The 18,482-nt window shown below is 50.0% G+C and overlaps 4 protein-coding genes across 4 annotated transcripts; 3 read left to right on the forward strand and 1 right to left on the reverse strand.

Moving 5' to 3' along the window:
• Positions 1-1,991: 1,991 nt before the first annotated feature.
• On the reverse strand, positions 1,992-8,506 carry LOC120665075 (cysteine-rich receptor-like protein kinase 7). Its single transcript, XM_039944504.1, has 3 exons — positions 8,302-8,506; positions 2,728-2,854; positions 1,992-2,585 (listed from the first exon to the last, which is right to left on the reverse strand). Exons 1-3 carry the CDS (start codon positions 8,490-8,492, stop codon positions 2,280-2,282), a joined length of 624 nt encoding a protein of 207 aa, XP_039800438.1. The 5' UTR covers positions 8,493-8,506; the 3' UTR covers positions 1,992-2,279.
• On the forward strand, positions 3,360-4,823 carry LOC120665073. Its single transcript, XM_039944502.1, has 2 exons — positions 3,360-4,451; positions 4,539-4,823. Exons 1-2 carry the CDS (start codon positions 3,405-3,407, stop codon positions 4,821-4,823), a joined length of 1,332 nt encoding a protein of 443 aa, XP_039800436.1. The 5' UTR covers positions 3,360-3,404.
• On the forward strand, positions 5,076-6,376 carry LOC120665074. Its single transcript, XM_039944503.1, has 2 exons — positions 5,076-6,107; positions 6,184-6,376. The coding sequence occupies exons 1-2, from the start codon at positions 5,080-5,082 to the stop codon at positions 6,359-6,361; spliced, it is 1,206 nt and encodes a 401-aa protein (XP_039800437.1). The 5' UTR covers positions 5,076-5,079; the 3' UTR covers positions 6,362-6,376.
• An 8,636-nt stretch (positions 8,507-17,142) lies between the features above and the next one.
• LOC120667657 lies at positions 17,143-17,890 on the forward strand. The gene is made up of 2 exons (XM_039947690.1): positions 17,143-17,203; positions 17,307-17,890. Exons 1-2 carry the CDS (start codon positions 17,143-17,145, stop codon positions 17,888-17,890), a joined length of 645 nt encoding a protein of 214 aa, XP_039803624.1.
• The last annotated feature ends 592 nt before the right edge of the window (positions 17,891-18,482 follow it).

Raw genomic sequence — 18,482 nt, forward strand, 5'->3', positions numbered from 1 at the left:
ACAACACCGAATAATTTATTTGAAACAAATACAGCATGAAATTATATTTCATGATTCATTGATTGATACAAATTTGGTGCTACAAATTTGATATACTTCCGTATAAATTTAATCAAACATGACATAGTTTTGACTTAGGATGACGGGACAGAGACAGAGTACAAGAGAAGCATATACAAAAGGAAAATTGCTGCAACTTAGACTCTCTCTTTTTTTGTGACGGGAACTTATACTCATTTTTGAACGGCGGTTTCCTTTTCCTGCCACATTATTAGTCAGCCCGCCATTTAGACAGTCGAGCATAAGATGCCAAGCTCATTCACGAAAATGGATTTTCAAGTAATCTACATGACGTAGGTAACATTGGTTGAATCGGTCCATGTTTACTGTTGGATTTGCCATCGTTTATTGTATTTCAGCGAACTTTGGTTTTATAATGATATTTCACGATGTTTAAAAGAAAGTACACAAAAACACGACCATCCTTTAATCTGCACAATTGATAATGTGCTGACGTATATTCAGTGTAAAGAAACATCCGTCCTATATGCTCTCCACTAAAATTAAGAGCATGCAAATTTGTATTTATGTTTCTTTTTAACACAGGACAAATGTAGGCATTTCACATTCACCTCTTTAAATACACGCACGCCATTATACCTATGAGTATATAAAAAAGATCGAAGAATAACACCAATTAAATTCTAAAATAAATTTAAGCAAATGCGAGCACTCGTATCCTGTCAAGAACTAAAATTTGGATGGACCAGTTCCATCACAAAAGACCTTAATAGTTGAGGTACGCCTGGTTCACAAATATCTTTTTCTTCGAAGTGAAGTAGATACATGCTCGGGATCTTGTGAGCTTGAACAACCATTTTTGTGCCAAGCGGGCAGCGGTGATAGTGCAGGTGGATGCCCGCTGATCAATGCAAACAAAAGTGGTTTTGTTTTGTGAAGTCAAAACGCAAAGCCTACGTTTCGCAAGAAAAGCAACCCCACAAGAATGAGACGTCTTAAGTTGTTATGACATATGTTCTCTCTCATAATACTTCCACAATTACAACGACCTGTTGCTCTGCTCAGCCCCCGCATCGCTCTCTTCCCGGGGGCGGCACGGTAGCACCCGAACTCTAACCGCCACCACTGCCCTCCCCACCCTCGCCTCCCCTTGTTGCCGCCTGACCAGGGCTTTGGAAGCCCGTAGGCCTGCTAGGAAGGCGGCGGTGGGGTCGATTTGCCACCTCGGCTTGTGTGCCGGGCAGATCCGAGAGGGGGCATGTGGCCGACGCGAGGTGGTGGTATCCGGCAAGAAGAGGGCGTGGTGGGTAGCTTGTAGCCACCTCTCTGCTCCTAAATGACACTGTTGGGCGGGATTTACATTGCGATGGTGACACCTTTGGGTGCCACACTCCTTGGGGGCGTCGATTTGATGACTGTTCTCCTCTCCCCGTCCTCTAGGTGAAAACTGTGCTCTGGTCAGAACGGCGATTATGACGTCTAGGAACGATGTTTCCCTCGTTGTAGGCATCGTTTCAGGGGATTCCTCGGCGGTAGCTCTAGCATCTGCTTTCTAGAGCGGTCGTGGGTGGGTTGGCGGTGGTGTGCAGGTGGTGGTCGTTGGTCGTTGTTCTTAAGTCTGAGTGGTGTGGTCGTGTTGATGTCCAATCTAACCGACCAATGTGGGTCATTCTCGATATCCCAATCTGATCGGTCTTAGTTGTAGGTGTTGTAGTTGTGGTGTACGGTTTTCGGGTCTAGTTTACCTATAATCTGAATCAACTCTTTTGTTCTTATATTAATATACATTAATATACATCGAACCTTAAGTTTCAGGATCTTTCAAAAGAAATAATAAGTTGTTATGACTTGTTTTTCTTAAAGGTTTGCTATATGAGTCATTATCTGACCAAGCTACCACCAAACATTTTATATTATTTTGTTTATGTTCGATCCATCTGAATACTTTATTTTTACGCGAACTTCGGCGGACCCATATTGGCGGTCACCCTGAACATATCGAGCAACGAGGAAGCGTTTACAGAAGGATTACATGAACAGCAAGCAGGGGGCAGGGATCGAGAGGGGTGAAACCCTTAAACAACAAAAAAAAAACAAAAGAAAATCTGAATACCTGATTCAAGATTTCCGACAAAACAACTAATCACCTTGTATGGTTCAAACGTGCATACTTGCATGCCTTCCGCTCCTGTAATTTCATCATTCGGAAAAGCAGGGCTCATCATTCATCATCGTCATCCTCCATGCATGCTGGCACATCAACGAGGTTCCAAGTCGGAAACGGAACATTCATTGATCGACGGCTCCTGAGCATGAGCGGCAGGCGGCCTCGGCCGCTCGCCGGGGGTCATGAACGCCGGCTCGGCGGGAACCGGCAGCGTGATGGAGCGGCTGTTGAGCATGACGACGACGGACGCCATGCTGGGCCGGAGGTGCGGGTCCTCCTGCACGCAGAGCAGCCCGACGTGGACGCACCTCAGGATCTCCTGCGGCCCCGGCCCGTCGGCCGGGAACCCCTCGGCCAGCTGCTGCGGCAAGCTGCCGCGCCTCCAGTGCCCCCAAACCTGCCCGGCCGTGCCGGCCATCAATGGACAGAAATAATTCAGAATCAGTTCTCCGATGCATTCCAGATTTGCAAGCAGTGAGCTTCTAGTAGTGCACTGACACTATTATAAAGCGTGTTCTAGTTCAGAGGTTGCAGCTTACAAAGTTTATGAGATTTTCGGAAGGCCGCCGGCCGGTGACGATCTCCCGGACGAGCACGCCGTAGCTGTAAACGTCTGACTTGGTAGAGAAGGAGCCGCGCACGGCGTACTCTGGCGCCATGTATCCGCTGCATCCCCAAGACACGGCAAGTTAGCAAGTGCAAATAGACGATGTGGCATAAAATCTTGGGTTAATTCGTTTCGTGCCATTACAATTTTTCACGTTCGGAGATCTACCATTACAATTCAACTATTTGGAATCGTGCCATTATAATTCAAGGATACACTGTCCCAGACCATTTTGTACGCCTCGCGCCCCCTGGACCCAATTGCAGGCGGCCGTATTTGCGTATTGCCCTCATTGCCCCTGGCCGACGCGCATACAGGCCCGACTCGGGCTCCTACCCCCCCCCCCCCCCCCCCCGCCGCACCCATTCGCGCCTCTCTGTTCCCCTCCCGGCTCGCCGCCCCGAACCCTAGATCCCCAACCGCCGGCGGTAAGGACGACAGTGGTTGCCGGCGACCCGGCTCTGCTGAGGCGACGACGCGCATCCAGGAGCGCGCGGCGCGGGGCGCGGCTCCTGGGGTTGTGGAACCCTAGGTTCCTCGGCAACCCAGTAGAGATGGACGACGGCAACGAGAGGTACGCATCTTCCATCCATCCTTGTATCTGAATGCATGCTCTTGGTATTGAAGTCGGATGAATGTGTTGGCTTGGGATGCAATCGTTGTTATGCACGTAAGGATTTGGGTTTGCTATCTTGGATTTGCTTAGCTTTTGTTCTGTATTTATGTCGTTCTATGTTGCTCCTTAGGACCAAGTTGTTCGCGCTAGAGATTAAGGTCCAAGAATTTGTGACGACGGACTCGAATGGTAGAAAAATTTTAAGGAAAGGCACGGTGATGCGATGGGAGATGGAGATAGGATCTTTTTCTCTTGATTTGCTGATGACAAGTTTGCTAAAAGAGGTGAATTGGGGCAGTAACCAGTCTGCCACTGTGTGGTTCTATGACAAGAGAATGGGAGAGGATGTCAGACTAGACAATGAGATTCAGATGATTGACATGTTTGAAATGTACAAGTCCGAGATGAGCTGTGAGATAGTGGTAGGAATATTTGACAAAGCATTAGTGGAGAACCATATAGAACATGAATTCGATGATCTAACACCTCTGTGTGTCATTCCTCCTGATGATCCACTTGTTGATGTACCCACATCTACACAGCCCAATCCTAACACCCCACATCCTGAACCAGACATAGGTATCCAACAGCCTCAGCCTCAGCCTCAACCAGAAACAGTAGATGCTTCTCTGCCTGACCCATTTGACATTGAGGAGGAATATGTTGGTGTTGATGATGAACATATGTACATGCCAACTCCTCCTGCACAGCCCACACAACCCACAGAACCCCCACAGCCAGCTGAAAATGAGCAGAATGAGGGTGGTGTTGATAATGCTAATGCTGAGGCAGAGGTGAATGATGCAGATCTAGAGGAGCTTCATGTGCTTCATGATCCTACCAATCCCAACATTGTGAAGGGTGCTTTATTTCCTGACATCGTAGCATTCAGGAAAGCAGTGAGGCATTATGCCATTGTAAAAGGTTTTGAGTTTACTGACCTGAAGACAGACCCAACAAAATTCATTGCCAAGTGTGCACATGAGGGTTGTCCATGGCGTATCCATGCTTCTAGGGTACAAGGTCAAAGAGCTATTGAGGTACAAATGTTTCTGGATTTTTTGTTTGTTGTCCATACTAAGGTCTATTGTTGTGCAAGACCTAATAAGTTATGTTTTCATGTGCAGATCAAGGTTCTACCTGCAGAGCATAATTGCCCAACAACCAAGCTATTAGAAGGCAAGATGGCTACCCAAGGTTGGGTTGCATATAGACTTTCTGACTGGGTGAAGAAGAACCCCCATAAGGGGACAAAAGAAGCTAAGGAGAAGTTAGAGTCAGAGTTTGGAATAAAGTTAAAGTATTCCAAAGCCTGGTCAGGTATGAAGGTTGCACTTGAGCAAATTCATGGTAGATATGAAGAAAGTTTTCAATTGTTATTCAACTGGAAGGCACAGATGGAAATAAGTTAGCCAGGTAGCATCATTGAGATAGAAGTAGAGAAGATAGGGAAAAATGTGTTTCAAGAGAATATTTGTTGCCTTGAAGCCCTGTATAGATGGGTTTTTGGCTGGTTGTAGACCATACATAGGAGTGGATGCATCTGGTTTGAAAGGCAAGTACACTGGACAGCTGGCCAGTGCCACTTCAGTAGATGGACATAATTGGCTATATTATGTTGCTTATGGTATTTTCCACTCAGAGACAGAAGGTAACTAGGTGTGGTTCATGCAGCAGTTAAAAAGGACTGTAGGGTCCCCATCTGGTTTAGTCATATCAACTGATGCATGCAAAGGCTTGGAGACTGCTGTCAGTGCTGTCTTCCCTCAAGCAGAGAACAGAGAATGCATGAGACATCTATATGGGAATTTTCTTAAGCAGTATCAAGGTGATGTTTTCACTGAGCATCTATATCCAGCAGCAAGAGCTTACACTGAATGGCTCTTCAAATGGCACATGGAGAAGATATTTCGAGCTGCCCTAGATGCAATTGCCTACCTGGAACAACACCACAACAGGCTGTGGTACAGATGTGGGTTTTCTGAAGAAAGCAAATGTGATTATCTTACAAACAATGTCTCAGAGAGTTTCAACAGCCAGATTAGGCACATGAAGTGCCTATTGCTGCATGAGCTAGTTGATGGCATAAGGGAGTTCATAATGGAGAAGAGGTACCTAAGAAAGCAGATAGCAAACAAGATGGCTGAAGGGATCTTGCCAAATGTGCTAAAGGAGCTCCATCAAGTCAGCAGAAATCTCAGGGTTGTGAAGGTTGCAAGAAGTGATGAAGACTGTGCAGAAGTTACTTTAGTAGATGCCTACAACAACACTAGAAGGCAGACAGTGGACCTCAAGAACCAGAAATGCTCTTGCAGAGTTTGGCAGGTGACTGGAAAACCATGTCAGCATGCCCTGGCCTGGATTTTGTCTAACAGAGGTGTACAAATCTCTGATTTTGTACATGAGTACTACTCTGTGGCTATGTTCAAGGCAGCCTATGAAGGCAGGGTCACTACAATGCCAGATAGGTCCCAATGGCCTGTAGTGGATCTTGGTTTCCAAGTTTGGCCACCACTGCAGAAAAGAGCACCTGGTAGGCCTAAGGTTCAGAGAATCAGAGGAGCCCTTGAGAAAGGGCCCAAAAAGAAGGTTAGATGCTCTAGATGCAAAGGCTATGGACACTTTGCCAAGACTTGCAAGCTTGCAGAACCAGCAGAACCAGCACAAGATGTTACTCCACAAACACCAAGCAAAAGGTATGGTTCAGATATTACATGGTTAACTTCCTAAATATTTCAAGAGAATTGCAACTGATTCATAACTGTTTTGTAGGAAGAGGCAGCCACAAGATGAAGGCCCTTCTGTTCAACACAATAAGAAGAAGAAGTCACCAAAGAAGAAGAAGACTCCTAAGAAGAAGAAGACTCCAAAGAAGAAGAAGCAGGCACAAGCAGCAGCTGCTCCACCTCCTATAGCTGTTAGAAGCCTGAGAGATTCGCTGGGCATGTAATATGCTGTTGCTGTCATTCTGAACCTCTGTGTAATATGGATCTGTCTGAACTTGTGTGTAAAATGCTGTCATTCTGTGAACATGGTGTGAAAGTGGTTGTCTTATGGGTTTGAACTTGTGTGTAAGATGCTGTCATTCTGTGAACTATGGGATCCATGTTGGGTTAATGTGACTATGTCACTGTTTCTGGTTGTCACAATGTCATCCTTGATTCTGGTATGATTATTGTGAAACTGGTCTGAACTATGTCATCCTTGTTGCTGTCATTATCTGTTGGCACATTTGTTGCATAAGCTTATCTGTTGGTACAAAATGGTGTGAAAACATACATGGATATGCAACAACTAGTACATATGCTACAATATTCAGTACATATGTCTGAAAACATACATGAATTTGGGTTTCACTTCCAGAACACCATTTCATTCTTCATTTAAGCCAACAACATTCAGCATACAGTTTTCACTTGCACAGCATACCTAGAACTAATCCAATTACAACACCCACACATACATATGCTACAACTGCATTGTTTAGTACAAACACTTTTCCTTGGCACATATGTTGCTTCAGCTCCTCGATCTGTTTCTTCACTTCACATAACTGTTGTCTCATCTCCAACATCTGCTTCTGTTGCTGGTCACCTGTTTCCAACCCTTGCTGGTCACCTGTTTCTCTTGCTTGGGCCAGTGCGAGCTCCTTCAGTCTCTTTGTTTCCAACCCTTGCAAATATTTGACATAGGCACCTTCCCACCAGTAGTAACCACAAGTATCGTCATCCTGATGCAAGATATGTTCAAGCTAAACCTGAAATCAACCTAAAGCTACAAACTTCAATTCGAATCAAACTCACCAGGAAGTTGTTTGGACTCTTGTAGAAGACCATCCCGTAAGAATCGCGTTTCTTGCTTCGCAGCTTAACTATAGGAATGCCACATTGCGGGCAATCGATCAGCGGAAGGGGCTCACCTTCAGGCCTACTCCTGCTCCTGCTTGCCGACGATGCTTCTGACCGCATTAGACTGCCGTCGGGCCTGAACAGCGCCGCACGCTCCTGGATGCGCGCCGTCGCCTCAGCAGAGCCGGGTCGCCGGCGACCACCGTCGTCCTCACCGCCGGCGGTTGGGGATCTAGGGTTCGGGGCGGCGAGCCGGGAGGGGAACAGAGAGGCACGAATGGGTGCGGCGGGGGGGGGGGGGGGGGTAGGAGCCCGAGTCGGGCCTGCATGCACGTCGGCCAGGGGCAATGAGGGCAATACGCAAATACGGTCACCTGCAAGTGGGTTCAGGGGGGCGCGAGGCGTACAAAATGGTCTGGGATAGTGTATCCTTGAATTGTAATGGCACGATTCCAAATAGTTGAATTGTAATGGTAGATCTCCGAATGTGGAAAATTGTAATGGTACAAAATGAATTTACCCTAAAATCTTTGCTTCAGCGCAATACAATATACTATCTCTGTCCCAAAATATAAACATTTCTAGATTTGGTCAAAGTCAAATTTGTTCAATTTTGACCATCAATAAATTATTTTAAATATAAATATTTATATATTATGATAATTGCTTTCATATTGAATCAAATAATATTATTTTTATCTTATATATCTTTATCAATTATTTACTATTTATAGTTAAAATTGAACAAATTTGATTTTGAGCCATTGTTTGCTTACACGGCCGTTTACACCGTTTTCATGACGTGTAAATGCTGCTCATTGGGTAGCTGTGTAGACCGATTAGCTGTGTAAAACCGTGCAAAACCATTTTGACTGTTTAAAACACTGTTTAAACGACCGTGTATACTGACTTTGTGCTAAATGATGGGTGACTGACCGTTCACCGTTTAATGTTTAGGCTAACACTGTTTTGATCAAACCTAGAAATACTTATATTCTGGGATGGAGTATAAGAACTTGGGAGGGGGTGAAGCCAAACTTACTATGTACCAGCGATGTGGCTCGTGTTTGCAACGCTTAAGTCGATGTCAAACAGCTTCGCCAACCCGAAGTCGGAGATCTTAGGGTTCATGTCCGCGTCAAGCAAGATGTTGCCCGCCTTGAGATCGTGGTGGATGAAGGTCAGCCTCGAGTCCTCGTGGAGGTAGAGAAGCCCTCGGCCAATTACCGTCATTGGATTCGTCGTGCAAAACTGCACCCATGCATGCATTTTTTTTTGTAGCGCGAGTAGAACAAGCAAAACAAACAAAACCAATTTTGTGCCTCTGTTCCAGCCTAGCTCCTCCTGCCGAGCTGGATCTGCGAGTCCAAGATGACCACCACCGACGCGCCGGCTGTGTTTTTGTCGTCGTCGAAAATTCAGAATAGAAGCTATTTCATTCTTTTTGTAGAGATCAGTTATCGTCCCAACTCTGAAATCAACTTTGCTACTAAAAAGGAAGACGTTTTGTAACAGCCTATCTTTTAAAGACTCTTTCTGAACTATTTTGGTTCTCCCTTCTAGAGATTTTAGAATGAGGAATTTTTCATGCATGGTGGGTTAAATGAAGTCTATTTGCAAAAAAATTCGCCAATAGATATACTTTTTCGCGATGAATCTAATGACGGTAATTAATCTATAATTTGCTACAGCAGTAACCATCCTCTAATTATGCGGTCAAAGCCTTAATAAATTCGTTAGAGTTTCTAGCACAGAGTTCTGCAGTTGGTTTTGGAATCTGCATTTATTTAATCTTACTATTACTAATTGGAGGCTCCTTTGGAGTCTTCACGTGAAGCCACATAAGATCCTAAGTGGACACTCTGAAAAAAATAGAGAAATACTATAAATTCTCACAAAAATCAGAAATATCTAGCTATCAATCCAACAACTCAAATTATAATAACCATCATATTATCTTTCCTAATAAATTACCCACATCTGCCATTATAAAAATAGAGTAAAGTAACCACCTAAATATGTATCTAAATTACCCACCTCTGCCATTATAAAAAAAATCTAAAGTAACCCCCTAATCTTTGTGTAAATTACCCACCTATGCCATTATAAAAATAATACAAATACCCTCCCTAAATTTGCATATAAATTATCCAATTATATCATTATTATTACAAGTTAAATTACTCATAAATCTGAATCTAAATTATATAATTACAATAATATATTAAAGTGCACCAATATAAAATTCTAAATTACTATTCTATCATTATTAATATATTATTTATATTATTATTTAAATAAAAATACTACCAACAATATATTCATGTATGATGGAAGAGATAAGAACACCAATTCACAAATAAATAGTTCAACTAAACATATATTGTATACATATGGAGGTGCACAAAATGAAATCTATTTTAACTAAATAATGAATATATATATTTTAGAGTACTGTCGGGTACCATAATTAGGGGCACCCTAATCAGGGGACCCAATCGCCCTTAAAACGCAAAACACATGTTAGACAAACGGGCCCACGAAGGCAATAGTCTCCTTCCAATCCAAAGGAAAGGAAACGACTCAAAGAAGCCCAATCCACGGCCAGGCTCTACAGTACAGCCCATTCGCACCCTTCACGAACCCGCGGAGCAATCTCCGCCTAGCTCGAGGGCTCCCCGCTGAGACCCTCGACAGCACCCCACGTCTCCGCCTCACTCGAGGGTAGCGAGCCTACCCTCGGGAAAGCGGATCAACTCCGTCTCGCTCGAGGCCACCCCTCGACGAAAAGGACAAACATCCCATCCGCTCACCCGCCCGCCGTACGTAGGCATTAAATGCCAACAACTCCGCTGCAGCACCCGGGTCAGACGGCGTCAGGTCGCCACTCCGCACAGCAACAGCACCCGGAGTCCCGTTCGCCAACTCCGGTCACTGCTCCACCATCCCCGGCGCTGTACCAACACTGTGGGAACCTACGACACACTGTGTGGACGTGCTCGGCGCTGCTCCCTCCACTGTGCTGCCTACTCCTCATACTTTCTCCGCTGCGGAACCCTCGACCAGCATTAGCGAGACCCTTGAACGCGGCCCGGGCCTTGACCAGATCAAGACCCCCGCCTGCAGGACCCTCAGAACCCTACCACGTCAAGCGCAGGGGACGGTACCCTCTACAGGAGCCACCATGCCGCCCGCTGGAGCTGCCAGGACGCCGGCGCGATCTCCACGAGATCAGGACGTCGCCCAGGACAACTGCCACGCCCGGCGCCATGCTCTTCAGTGCCCCACAATGTACTTTCTACAGTAGTCACCCACTGTGCACCCTTGATTCGGGGTGAAGACGACGACTTTAGAGCTCACCGTACATGGACTCCGCCCCTCCTTGTGTCTATAAAAGGGGGAGGCGGGCACCATCTTCTACAAGATCTCATCATTCACACACACGTAACTCGCAGAACACACACACCCGCTCTCTTGAGCCCCGATATTGGCACTTGCCTCAATCACCTCCTCTAGCAGAGACTTGGGAGCTTTTTTCCCTCTCTCGCCTCGCTTGTACCCCCTACTACAGGCACCCCCGGTGCAAGATAGTACAGTGCACTCGCACACCCTTGCTGGACGTACGGCCCCGCGGCCGGAACCAGGATAAACCCGTGCGTTCCTGTGTTACCTCTTGCATCAACCATCCAGGGTGAGGGATCACGCAACATTTTACTAGTTGGTGCCGGACCGCCGGGTCAGGACACCGTGAAAGCATCTAGGCCCCTAATTCGAGTTTTGATAATTAATGACAATGGTTTATGGATTAACAGTTTCATTCGAGATAATGAGCATAGGTTGATCCACGGATGAAAGGGATTTGGTTGTGAACGTGTGGAGCTTTGGAGATGATGTGCAAAGGTCGGGCTCAAGGCCAAGGTATCAAATAGGGCTTTTGCAATTTTACCGGTCACAATGCGTTTAGTGGATGAAAAATGACCGGATAGGTTGGATAGATAGCCGTACTATCAAGAGGGGTCATGTACTCGTGCTTGACGGGTCTTTAGTGCCATTTTGCTCAAAATATCTAGATGCATGCATGAGGGCTAACAATGTTTTTAAAAGATTTGAAAAAGATCAAGTTTGAGAGCTGACTGCACAAGTGCGGACAGTCCGTTCCTGTAGTGTGGACGGTCCACACCTGCACCAGAGAGCATGTTTGGCTCTGGTGGGATTTTGAATTGGCTGGCGGACAGTCCGGCCTAGGGGGGCAGACAGTCTGCCACACTAATCAAATTTGTACCAGAGACTTGTGGCGTCTCTGGTGGAAAAGCAAGTTCAACGGCGGATGGTCCGCCCCTGGGGCGCGGATAGTCCGCCGCTCATTTCAAGTTTTGTTCCAGAGAGGTTGTTTCTCTGGTTTGGGCTTAATGGTTGAACGGCGGACGGTCCGCCCCTAGGGCGCGGACGGTCCGCCGGCTAATTTCATTTTGCACCAGAGACGATGTTTGTCTCTGGTGGTTCAGAACATTGAACCGCGGACGGTCCGCCCCTGAGGTGCGGACGGTCCGCCAGGGCTCCAACGGCTAGTTCTGACACACAATCATTGCACTCTGACTCACTGGTCTATAACGGCGGACGGTCCGGTTTTTGAACCGCGGACGGTCCACGACTTCGCAAAAAATAGTGTAATGGCTAGTTTTTGAGGGGATGTCTATATATACCCAATGCCCGGCCATTGGAAGGCTCTTTTGGCCATTTGGACTGCATACTTGATACTATAGAGCTAAGGCATCCCTCACACACACACACACACACACACACTTGCTTAGAGATTGCATTCTTGAGAGTGTGAGAGCATCCTAGTGCATTGAATCAAGTGTCATCGACTTGTTACTCTTGGGAGTTGTCGCACCCTAGATGGCTTGGAGAAGTGGATTTCGTGGAGCACCTCCAAGGAGATTGTTGAGGAGCCCCGATTTCGATTGTGAGAGGTCTTGTGCTCACCTCACCGGAGTGGTGAAGAGCAACTCTAGTGGAATCGAGGTGTGGAGCGGTTCCTTGATTCAAGCCAGCTCAAGATCAAGAGGTTCTTGATAGAGGAGTGGATGATTCTTGGAATCCACCTCAACGTGGATTAGGGGTGACCGGCAAGTCATCGACACCACGGGATAAATTCTTATGTCAAGCTCGGTTACTTCTCTTGCTCACTTTATTTCTTACATTTACTTTGAGCAATTTACTTTACTAGAGCTTGATTTGTATCTTGTCACCCTAGGTTGCAAACCCAACTAGAGATTGTAGTAGCATAACATAGGGCTTTCTTTTGTTACTAATTAAATTTCTCTAGTGTTGTTGGTTTTAGTTTTTAAACCGCCTATTCACCCTCCCTTTAGTCAGTGTTCTAGATCCTACACACCGATAGTTGGCGCGCCAGGTAGGGGACGCGCTGCATGACATCTTGTCTTCGTTCTCTCTTTTTTCCTGGATGGCGAACGAGCCACGCCCACTCCCGGCGGGCACTGTGCTTCGGTTCGGGAGCCTCGACTTCGTCGCGACCGGCAATGGTTTCAATATGGAGCTTCTCCCGCCCAAGGCCAACCCCGACACTCCGACTCTGCCGACCCGGCGCAACAGGCGCTCGAGCCAACGTGCGCGGCAAGCGCGCATGGAGCGGCGCAAGGCAGCACGACTCAGCTCCCCCCACGTGGGTTGAGGCTGACGTATCGCAGCCCGCCATCGCAGCTAGCGGCGTCGCCACTTCATCACCACGTGCTTCGGCGCCATCTGCGCAGGCACCACCACCGAATGCAGCCCCGGAGCCTCCCAAGGAGGGCGCGACTGCGCCGTCGCCCTTTCCCTTTGGGATGCGCAACGCAGCTGCGACTTACGCTTCGTCGGTCAGCACCAGCATGAGCGCGTACGAGGACTTGCCGGGTCACCACCTCCTCTCGATCCGCAACCTCATCGCGTCATCACCCGACGACTCCTACCCCGACATAGCGGGATCGATTGCCGATGACATCAACTTCTTCATGGACAACTTCACAACCATAGAGCGGGACTACTCCGGGGTCCGTGACCTCAACGCCTTCCGGTCGTTTCAGCTCGCGGTGGACTAATGCCTCACCTACTCCGAAGACTCTAGCGAGGGGGATTACAATCCTGCCCGGGAGTGCTTCATGGTCGAGCTGGCGGATGGGGTGGTTGACGAAGCGCCGAGCGATGACAGGAACAACAAGGAGCCCCACTAGTGAACCAAGTGGTGGCGCCCCCTCCGAACCCCGCCTCTTCGTCAAGCTCGGCGACACGGCAAGCGCAGCTGGCGCAACTCATTGAGCTCGAAAAAAGGCTCGAAGTGGAGCGTCGGCAGACATGACTGCTACATACCACGCTTGAGCAGGACTGCACCGCGCACGGTGCGCAGGCTCAGGCGGCGGGGCGTGTCGTTCGGGAGTGGATCCTGCGAAGGAGCGCCTCCACGACACGCGCGGATGCGCCGACGATGGCGATGCCCGCAACATCATCAACGGGAGAAAGTACACCCCTCGACGGGGTGGCCGCTTCGATCCCGAGCACGACAGGGGACTGTCACTGGAGCCTCCGGGCACCCGCGTGTTCAGTCGGGAGATTCGCACCACTCCCTTCCCCCACGCTTTCGTCAACCCACCACCCTCGTCAAGTACTCAGGAGAGACCGACCCCGTGGTCTGGCTCAACGACTACCGCTTGGCATGCCAGCTAGGCGGTGCAATGGACGACGCCGTGATCATCCGCAACCTTCCTCTTCACCTCACCGACTCCACAGAAACGTGGCTCGAGCATCTGCCCGTGGACCAGATCCACAACTGGGCCGACCTTGTCAATATCTTCGTGGGCAACTTCCAGGGCACCTACGTGCTCCCCGGGAACTCCTGGGATCTCCGAGGGTGCCAACAGAAGCCCAACGAATCCCTGCGTGACTACGTGCGATGCTTCTCCAAGTAGTGCACCGAGCTCCCTAGCGTCGCCGACGTCGAAGTCATCAATGCCTTCCTCGAAGGCACGACATGCAGAAACCTGGTACACGAGCTTGCGCGAAGCCGTCCCACCAACATCAATGAGTTGTTCGATGCCGCCACCAACTGCGCCGCTGGCGAGGAGGCAGTTGGAGCCATCTTCGACAACAAGGCGAACAAGCGCAAGGAGGATGTGCCCGCAGAGGGCAGCAACAGCAAGACCAAGGCCTCCACCAAGAAACAAAAGTGGGGGAAGAAAGGAAAGAAGCCAGTCCCACCAAACGGGCGCGGACAGGGGCAAGCGGAGGACTCCGACGAGGCCTTCATCGCTTCCCCAGACCGCAAGGGTCCTCGAGGCCTCCCTCGAGGCGGTGGCGGCCTGTTCGATGACATGCTCAAGAAGTCGTGCTCTTACCACAAGGGCTCGGTCAACCATACCCTCGAGCAGTGTGAAATGCTCCGCAAGTACTACAACCACGTCGTGCATCACGACGAGGACAAGAAGAAGGATGCGGGCGACAAGGGTGGAGACGGTGAATTCCCCTCGGTGGAAAACACCTTCTTCATCTTCGGAGGACCGACGGCGAACATGACCTCTCGGCAACGCAAGCGTGAGCACCGAAAAGTCTTCTCCGTCACCAAGGCCACGCCATCGTACCTCGATTGGTCGGAGGACACCATCTCCTTCGGCCGCGAGGACCACCCCAACTACATCTCGAACCCGAAATAGTATCCACTCTTTGCGGATCCCATCATCGGCAACACCCGCTTCTCCAAGATGCTCATGGACGGAGGCAGCAGCCTCAACATCATGTACGCCCACACCTTGGAGTTCATGGGGATCGGACTGGACAAGCTCCGCCCCAGCAAATCGCCGTTCCACGGCGTTGCACCAGGGAAGCGAGTCCAACCCCTCGGCCAGATCGATCTGCCCGTCTGCTTCGGCACGGCGGCCAACTTCCGCAAGGAAGTGCTCACCTTCGAGGTGGTGGGGTTCCAGGGAGCCTACCACGCCATCCTTGGGAATCCCTGCTACGCCAAGTTCATGGCGATCCCCAACTACACCTACCTCAAGATGAAGATGCCGGACCCGAAAGGTGTCATCACCATCGGCTCCTCGTTCGAGCATGCCTACGAGAGCGACGTCGAGTGCGTCGAGCACGCCGAGGCTCTGGCGCTCGATGAAGCCCTCACCGCGCAGCTGCAAGGAATGGCCGAGGAGGCCATGGACTCCAAGCAGCGGTACACGGGCAACTTTGAGTCTGCCGAGGGTACTAAGGACGTCCCCCTTGACCCAAAGACCCCCGACGGCAAGGCGCTGAAGATCAGCGCTACCCTCGACAGCAAATAGGAAGTGGTGCTCGTCGACTTTCTCCATGCCAACGCTGACATCTTTGCATGGAGGCCCTCGGACATGCCTGGCATCCCGAGGGAGGTCGCCGAGCACTCCCTTGACATCCTGCCGAACTCCAAGCTGGTCAAACAACGCCTGCGGCGCTTCGATGAGCTCAAGCGACGGGCGATCGGCGAGGAGGTGCACAAGCTTTTGGAGGCCGGATTCATCAAGGAGGTATTCCATCCCGAGTGGCTAGCTAATCCTGTACTAGTTAAGAAAAAGAGTGAGAAATGGAGGATGTGTGTAGACTATACTAGTTTAAATTAGGCATGTCCTAAAGTTCCCTTTTCTTTGCCACGAATTAATCAAATCGTTGATTCAACTGCGGGATGCAAACTTTTATCCTTTCTTGATGCATACTCCGGTTATCATCAAATCAAAATGAAAGAGTCTGACCAGCTCGCGACTTCTTTTATCACCCCTTTCAGCATGTACTGCTACATCACGATGCCCTTTGGCCTTAGAAACGCCGGAGCCACATACCAGCGATGTATGCTCCACGTGTTTAGAGACCATATCGGGCGCACCGTAGATGCATATGTCGACGACATGATTGTGAAATCCAGGAAGGCGGACGACCTGGTAGCCAATCTCAGGATCGCGTTCGATTGCCTTAGGGCTAAGGGGGTGAAACTCAACCCCGAGAAGTGCGTGTTCGGGGTCCCTCGGGGCATGCTCTTGGGCTTCATTATCTCCCAGTGGGGCATTGAACCCAACCCTGAGAAAGTCTTGGCCATCACTCAGATGGGACCGATCCGAGACCTAAAGGGGGTGCAGAAGGTCATGGGCTGCCTAGCGGCCCTCAGCCGATTCATCTCACGCCTCGGTGAGAAAGGCTTGCCTCTGTATCGGCTCCTAAGGATATCCAAACACTTTTTGGGGCCCCCGAGGCCCAGGAAGCCCTCGACAAACTCAAGGCGTCGCTTACAAGCGCTCTGATCCTAACACCACCAATGGACGGCGAGCCCCTCTACCTATACATGGCAGCAACGACTCAGGTCGTCAGCGCAGCCATTGTTGTGGAACGACAAGAGGAGGGGCACGCTTTGCCCGTCCAAAGGCCGGTGTACTTCGTCAGTGAAGTGCTGTCCGAAACCAAGACACGGTATCCACAGATCTAGAAGCTGCTCTACGCGGTAATCTTGGCACGGCACAAGCTGCGCCACTACTTCGAGGCTCATCCCGTCACCGTGGTCTCGTCTTTCCTCCTCGGGGAGATAGTTCACAACCGGGAGGTCATGGGTAGGATTGCCGAGTGGTTAGTGGAGCTGATGGGAGAGACTCTCACCTACACCCCTCGCAAGACAGTCAAATCCCAGATCTTGGCAGACTTCATTGCCGAATGGACAGACACTCAGCTGCCACCGCCTCAGATTCAAGCCGAATGATGGCTCATGTACTTCGACGGATCAGTGATGAAGACTGGTGTGGGCGCGGGCCTGCTATTCGTCTCACCCCACGGAAAGCACATGCGATACATGGTGCGCTTGCACTTCCCGGCGTCTACCAACATGGCGGAATACGAGGCCCTCCTCAGCAGCCTCCGCATTGCCATCGAACTCGGCATCAAACGTCCGGGGAGACTCCCAACTCGTCATCGACCAAGTGATGAAAGAGGCTAGCTGCCATGACAAGAAGATGGAGGCGTACTGCAATGCAGTGCATCGCCTCGAAGACAAGTTCGACGGGCTCGAGCTTAACCACATCGCGCGCAAGTACAACGAAGAAGCGGACGAACTGGCCAAGATCGCGTCTGGGCGGACCACCGTTCCCCCGAACGTTTTCGCCCGTGACCTCACCAAGCCATCCGTCGACTTCAAGAATCCTGCGGAAGCCATCGGAGCAGCACCCAAACCCTCGGGGGCTGCGACCACGGAGCCATCAGCCAAAGACCCCTCGACGGAGGAGTCCGAGGCCATGGACACTAACATCGAGACCTCCTCAGTGGACGAGGCTGAAGCAATGGAGATCGACGAGGCCCCGCCTCCGCGAGATTGGCATACCCAGTACCTCGACTGGATGATCCGAGGGGTCTTACCCTCGGACTGCGCTCAGGCACGGCGCATTGCCATTCAAGCCAAGTCCTTCATCTTGATCGACGACGAACTATACAAGCGCAGTCCCTCGGGCATTCTGCAACAATGCATCCCCATCCCTGAGGGCAAGGAACTGATCCGAGACATCCACGTCGGCATCTGCGATCACCACACCGCGCCGCGCACCCTCGTGGGAAATGCATTTCGGCAGGGCTTTTACTAGCCCACCGCGGTTGCCGACGCCACCGACGTCTTGCGGACCTGCGAGGGTTGCCAGTTCTACACCCAGAAGACGCACCTCCCGGCACATGCTCTGTAGACCATCCCCATCACGTGGTCGTTCGCCGTGTGGGGACTGGACCTGATCGGCCCGCTGCAGAAGGCGCCCGGGGGCTTCACCCACTTGTTGGTAGCGATCGATAAGTTCTCCAAGTGGATCGAGGTTCGACCCATCGGCAAGATCAAATCCGAGCAGGCTGTGCTGTTCTTGTAGGAATATGGGGTAGCAAAAACAAAAATTTTCTACCACATAAACCAGGATTACTGCAGTTATAGATCACGGGATTACCACTAGACGCGCGGATGCGGAACTTCTGTCGCGCGTCGATGTAGTCGAACAGATGGAAGCCGGAAGTGCAGTTGCGAGAACCTCCTCACGTGCAGCTCGTCCTTGTGCAGCAGATGTGGCACCTCCAAGGTATCCACACGTACGGGAAGAAGCATCACGATCCGGACTGCTAGGTCCACGAAGGCGACCTAGAGCTTGGGCGCGAAGGAGGGGTGGCACCGTAGCGCTCCGCGGGTACTGTTCACAG

Source organism: Panicum virgatum, chromosome 3N, assembly GCF_016808335.1.
Source record: "Panicum virgatum strain AP13 chromosome 3N, P.virgatum_v5, whole genome shotgun sequence".
Classification (NCBI taxonomy): domain Eukaryota; kingdom Viridiplantae; phylum Streptophyta; class Magnoliopsida; order Poales; family Poaceae; genus Panicum; species Panicum virgatum.

Bases quoted from the DNA above. Each gene is read 5' to 3' on its own strand.
- LOC120665073 (XM_039944502.1), top strand. From the start codon at position 3,405: ATGCTCTTGGTATTGAAGTCGGATGAATGTGTTGGCTTGGGATGCAAT. The intron at 4,452-4,538 runs GTACAAATGTTT...TTTCATGTGCAG, and splicing joins AAGGTCAAAGAGCTATTGAG to ATCAAGGTTCTACCTGCAGA.
- LOC120665074 (XM_039944503.1), top strand. From the start codon at position 5,080: ATGCAGCAGTTAAAAAGGACTGTAGGGTCCCCATCTGGTTTAGTCATA. The intron at 6,108-6,183 runs GTATGGTTCAGA...ACTGTTTTGTAG, and splicing joins CCACAAACACCAAGCAAAAG to GAAGAGGCAGCCACAAGATG.
- LOC120665075 (XM_039944504.1), bottom strand. From the start codon at position 8,492: ATGACGGTAATTGGCCGAGGGCTTCTCTACCTCCACGAGGACTCGAGG. The intron at 2,855-8,301 runs GTAAGTTTGGCT...TTGGGGATGCAG, and splicing joins AGCCACATCGCTGGTACATA to CGGATACATGGCGCCAGAGT. The intron at 2,586-2,727 runs GTAAGCTGCAAC...ACGGCCGGGCAG, and splicing joins CCGAAAATCTCATAAACTTT to GTTTGGGGGCACTGGAGGCG.
- LOC120667657 (XM_039947690.1), top strand. From the start codon at position 17,143: ATGGCGGAATACGAGGCCCTCCTCAGCAGCCTCCGCATTGCCATCGAA. The intron at 17,204-17,306 runs GTCCGGGGAGAC...ATCGCCTCGAAG, and splicing joins CATCGAACTCGGCATCAAAC to ACAAGTTCGACGGGCTCGAG.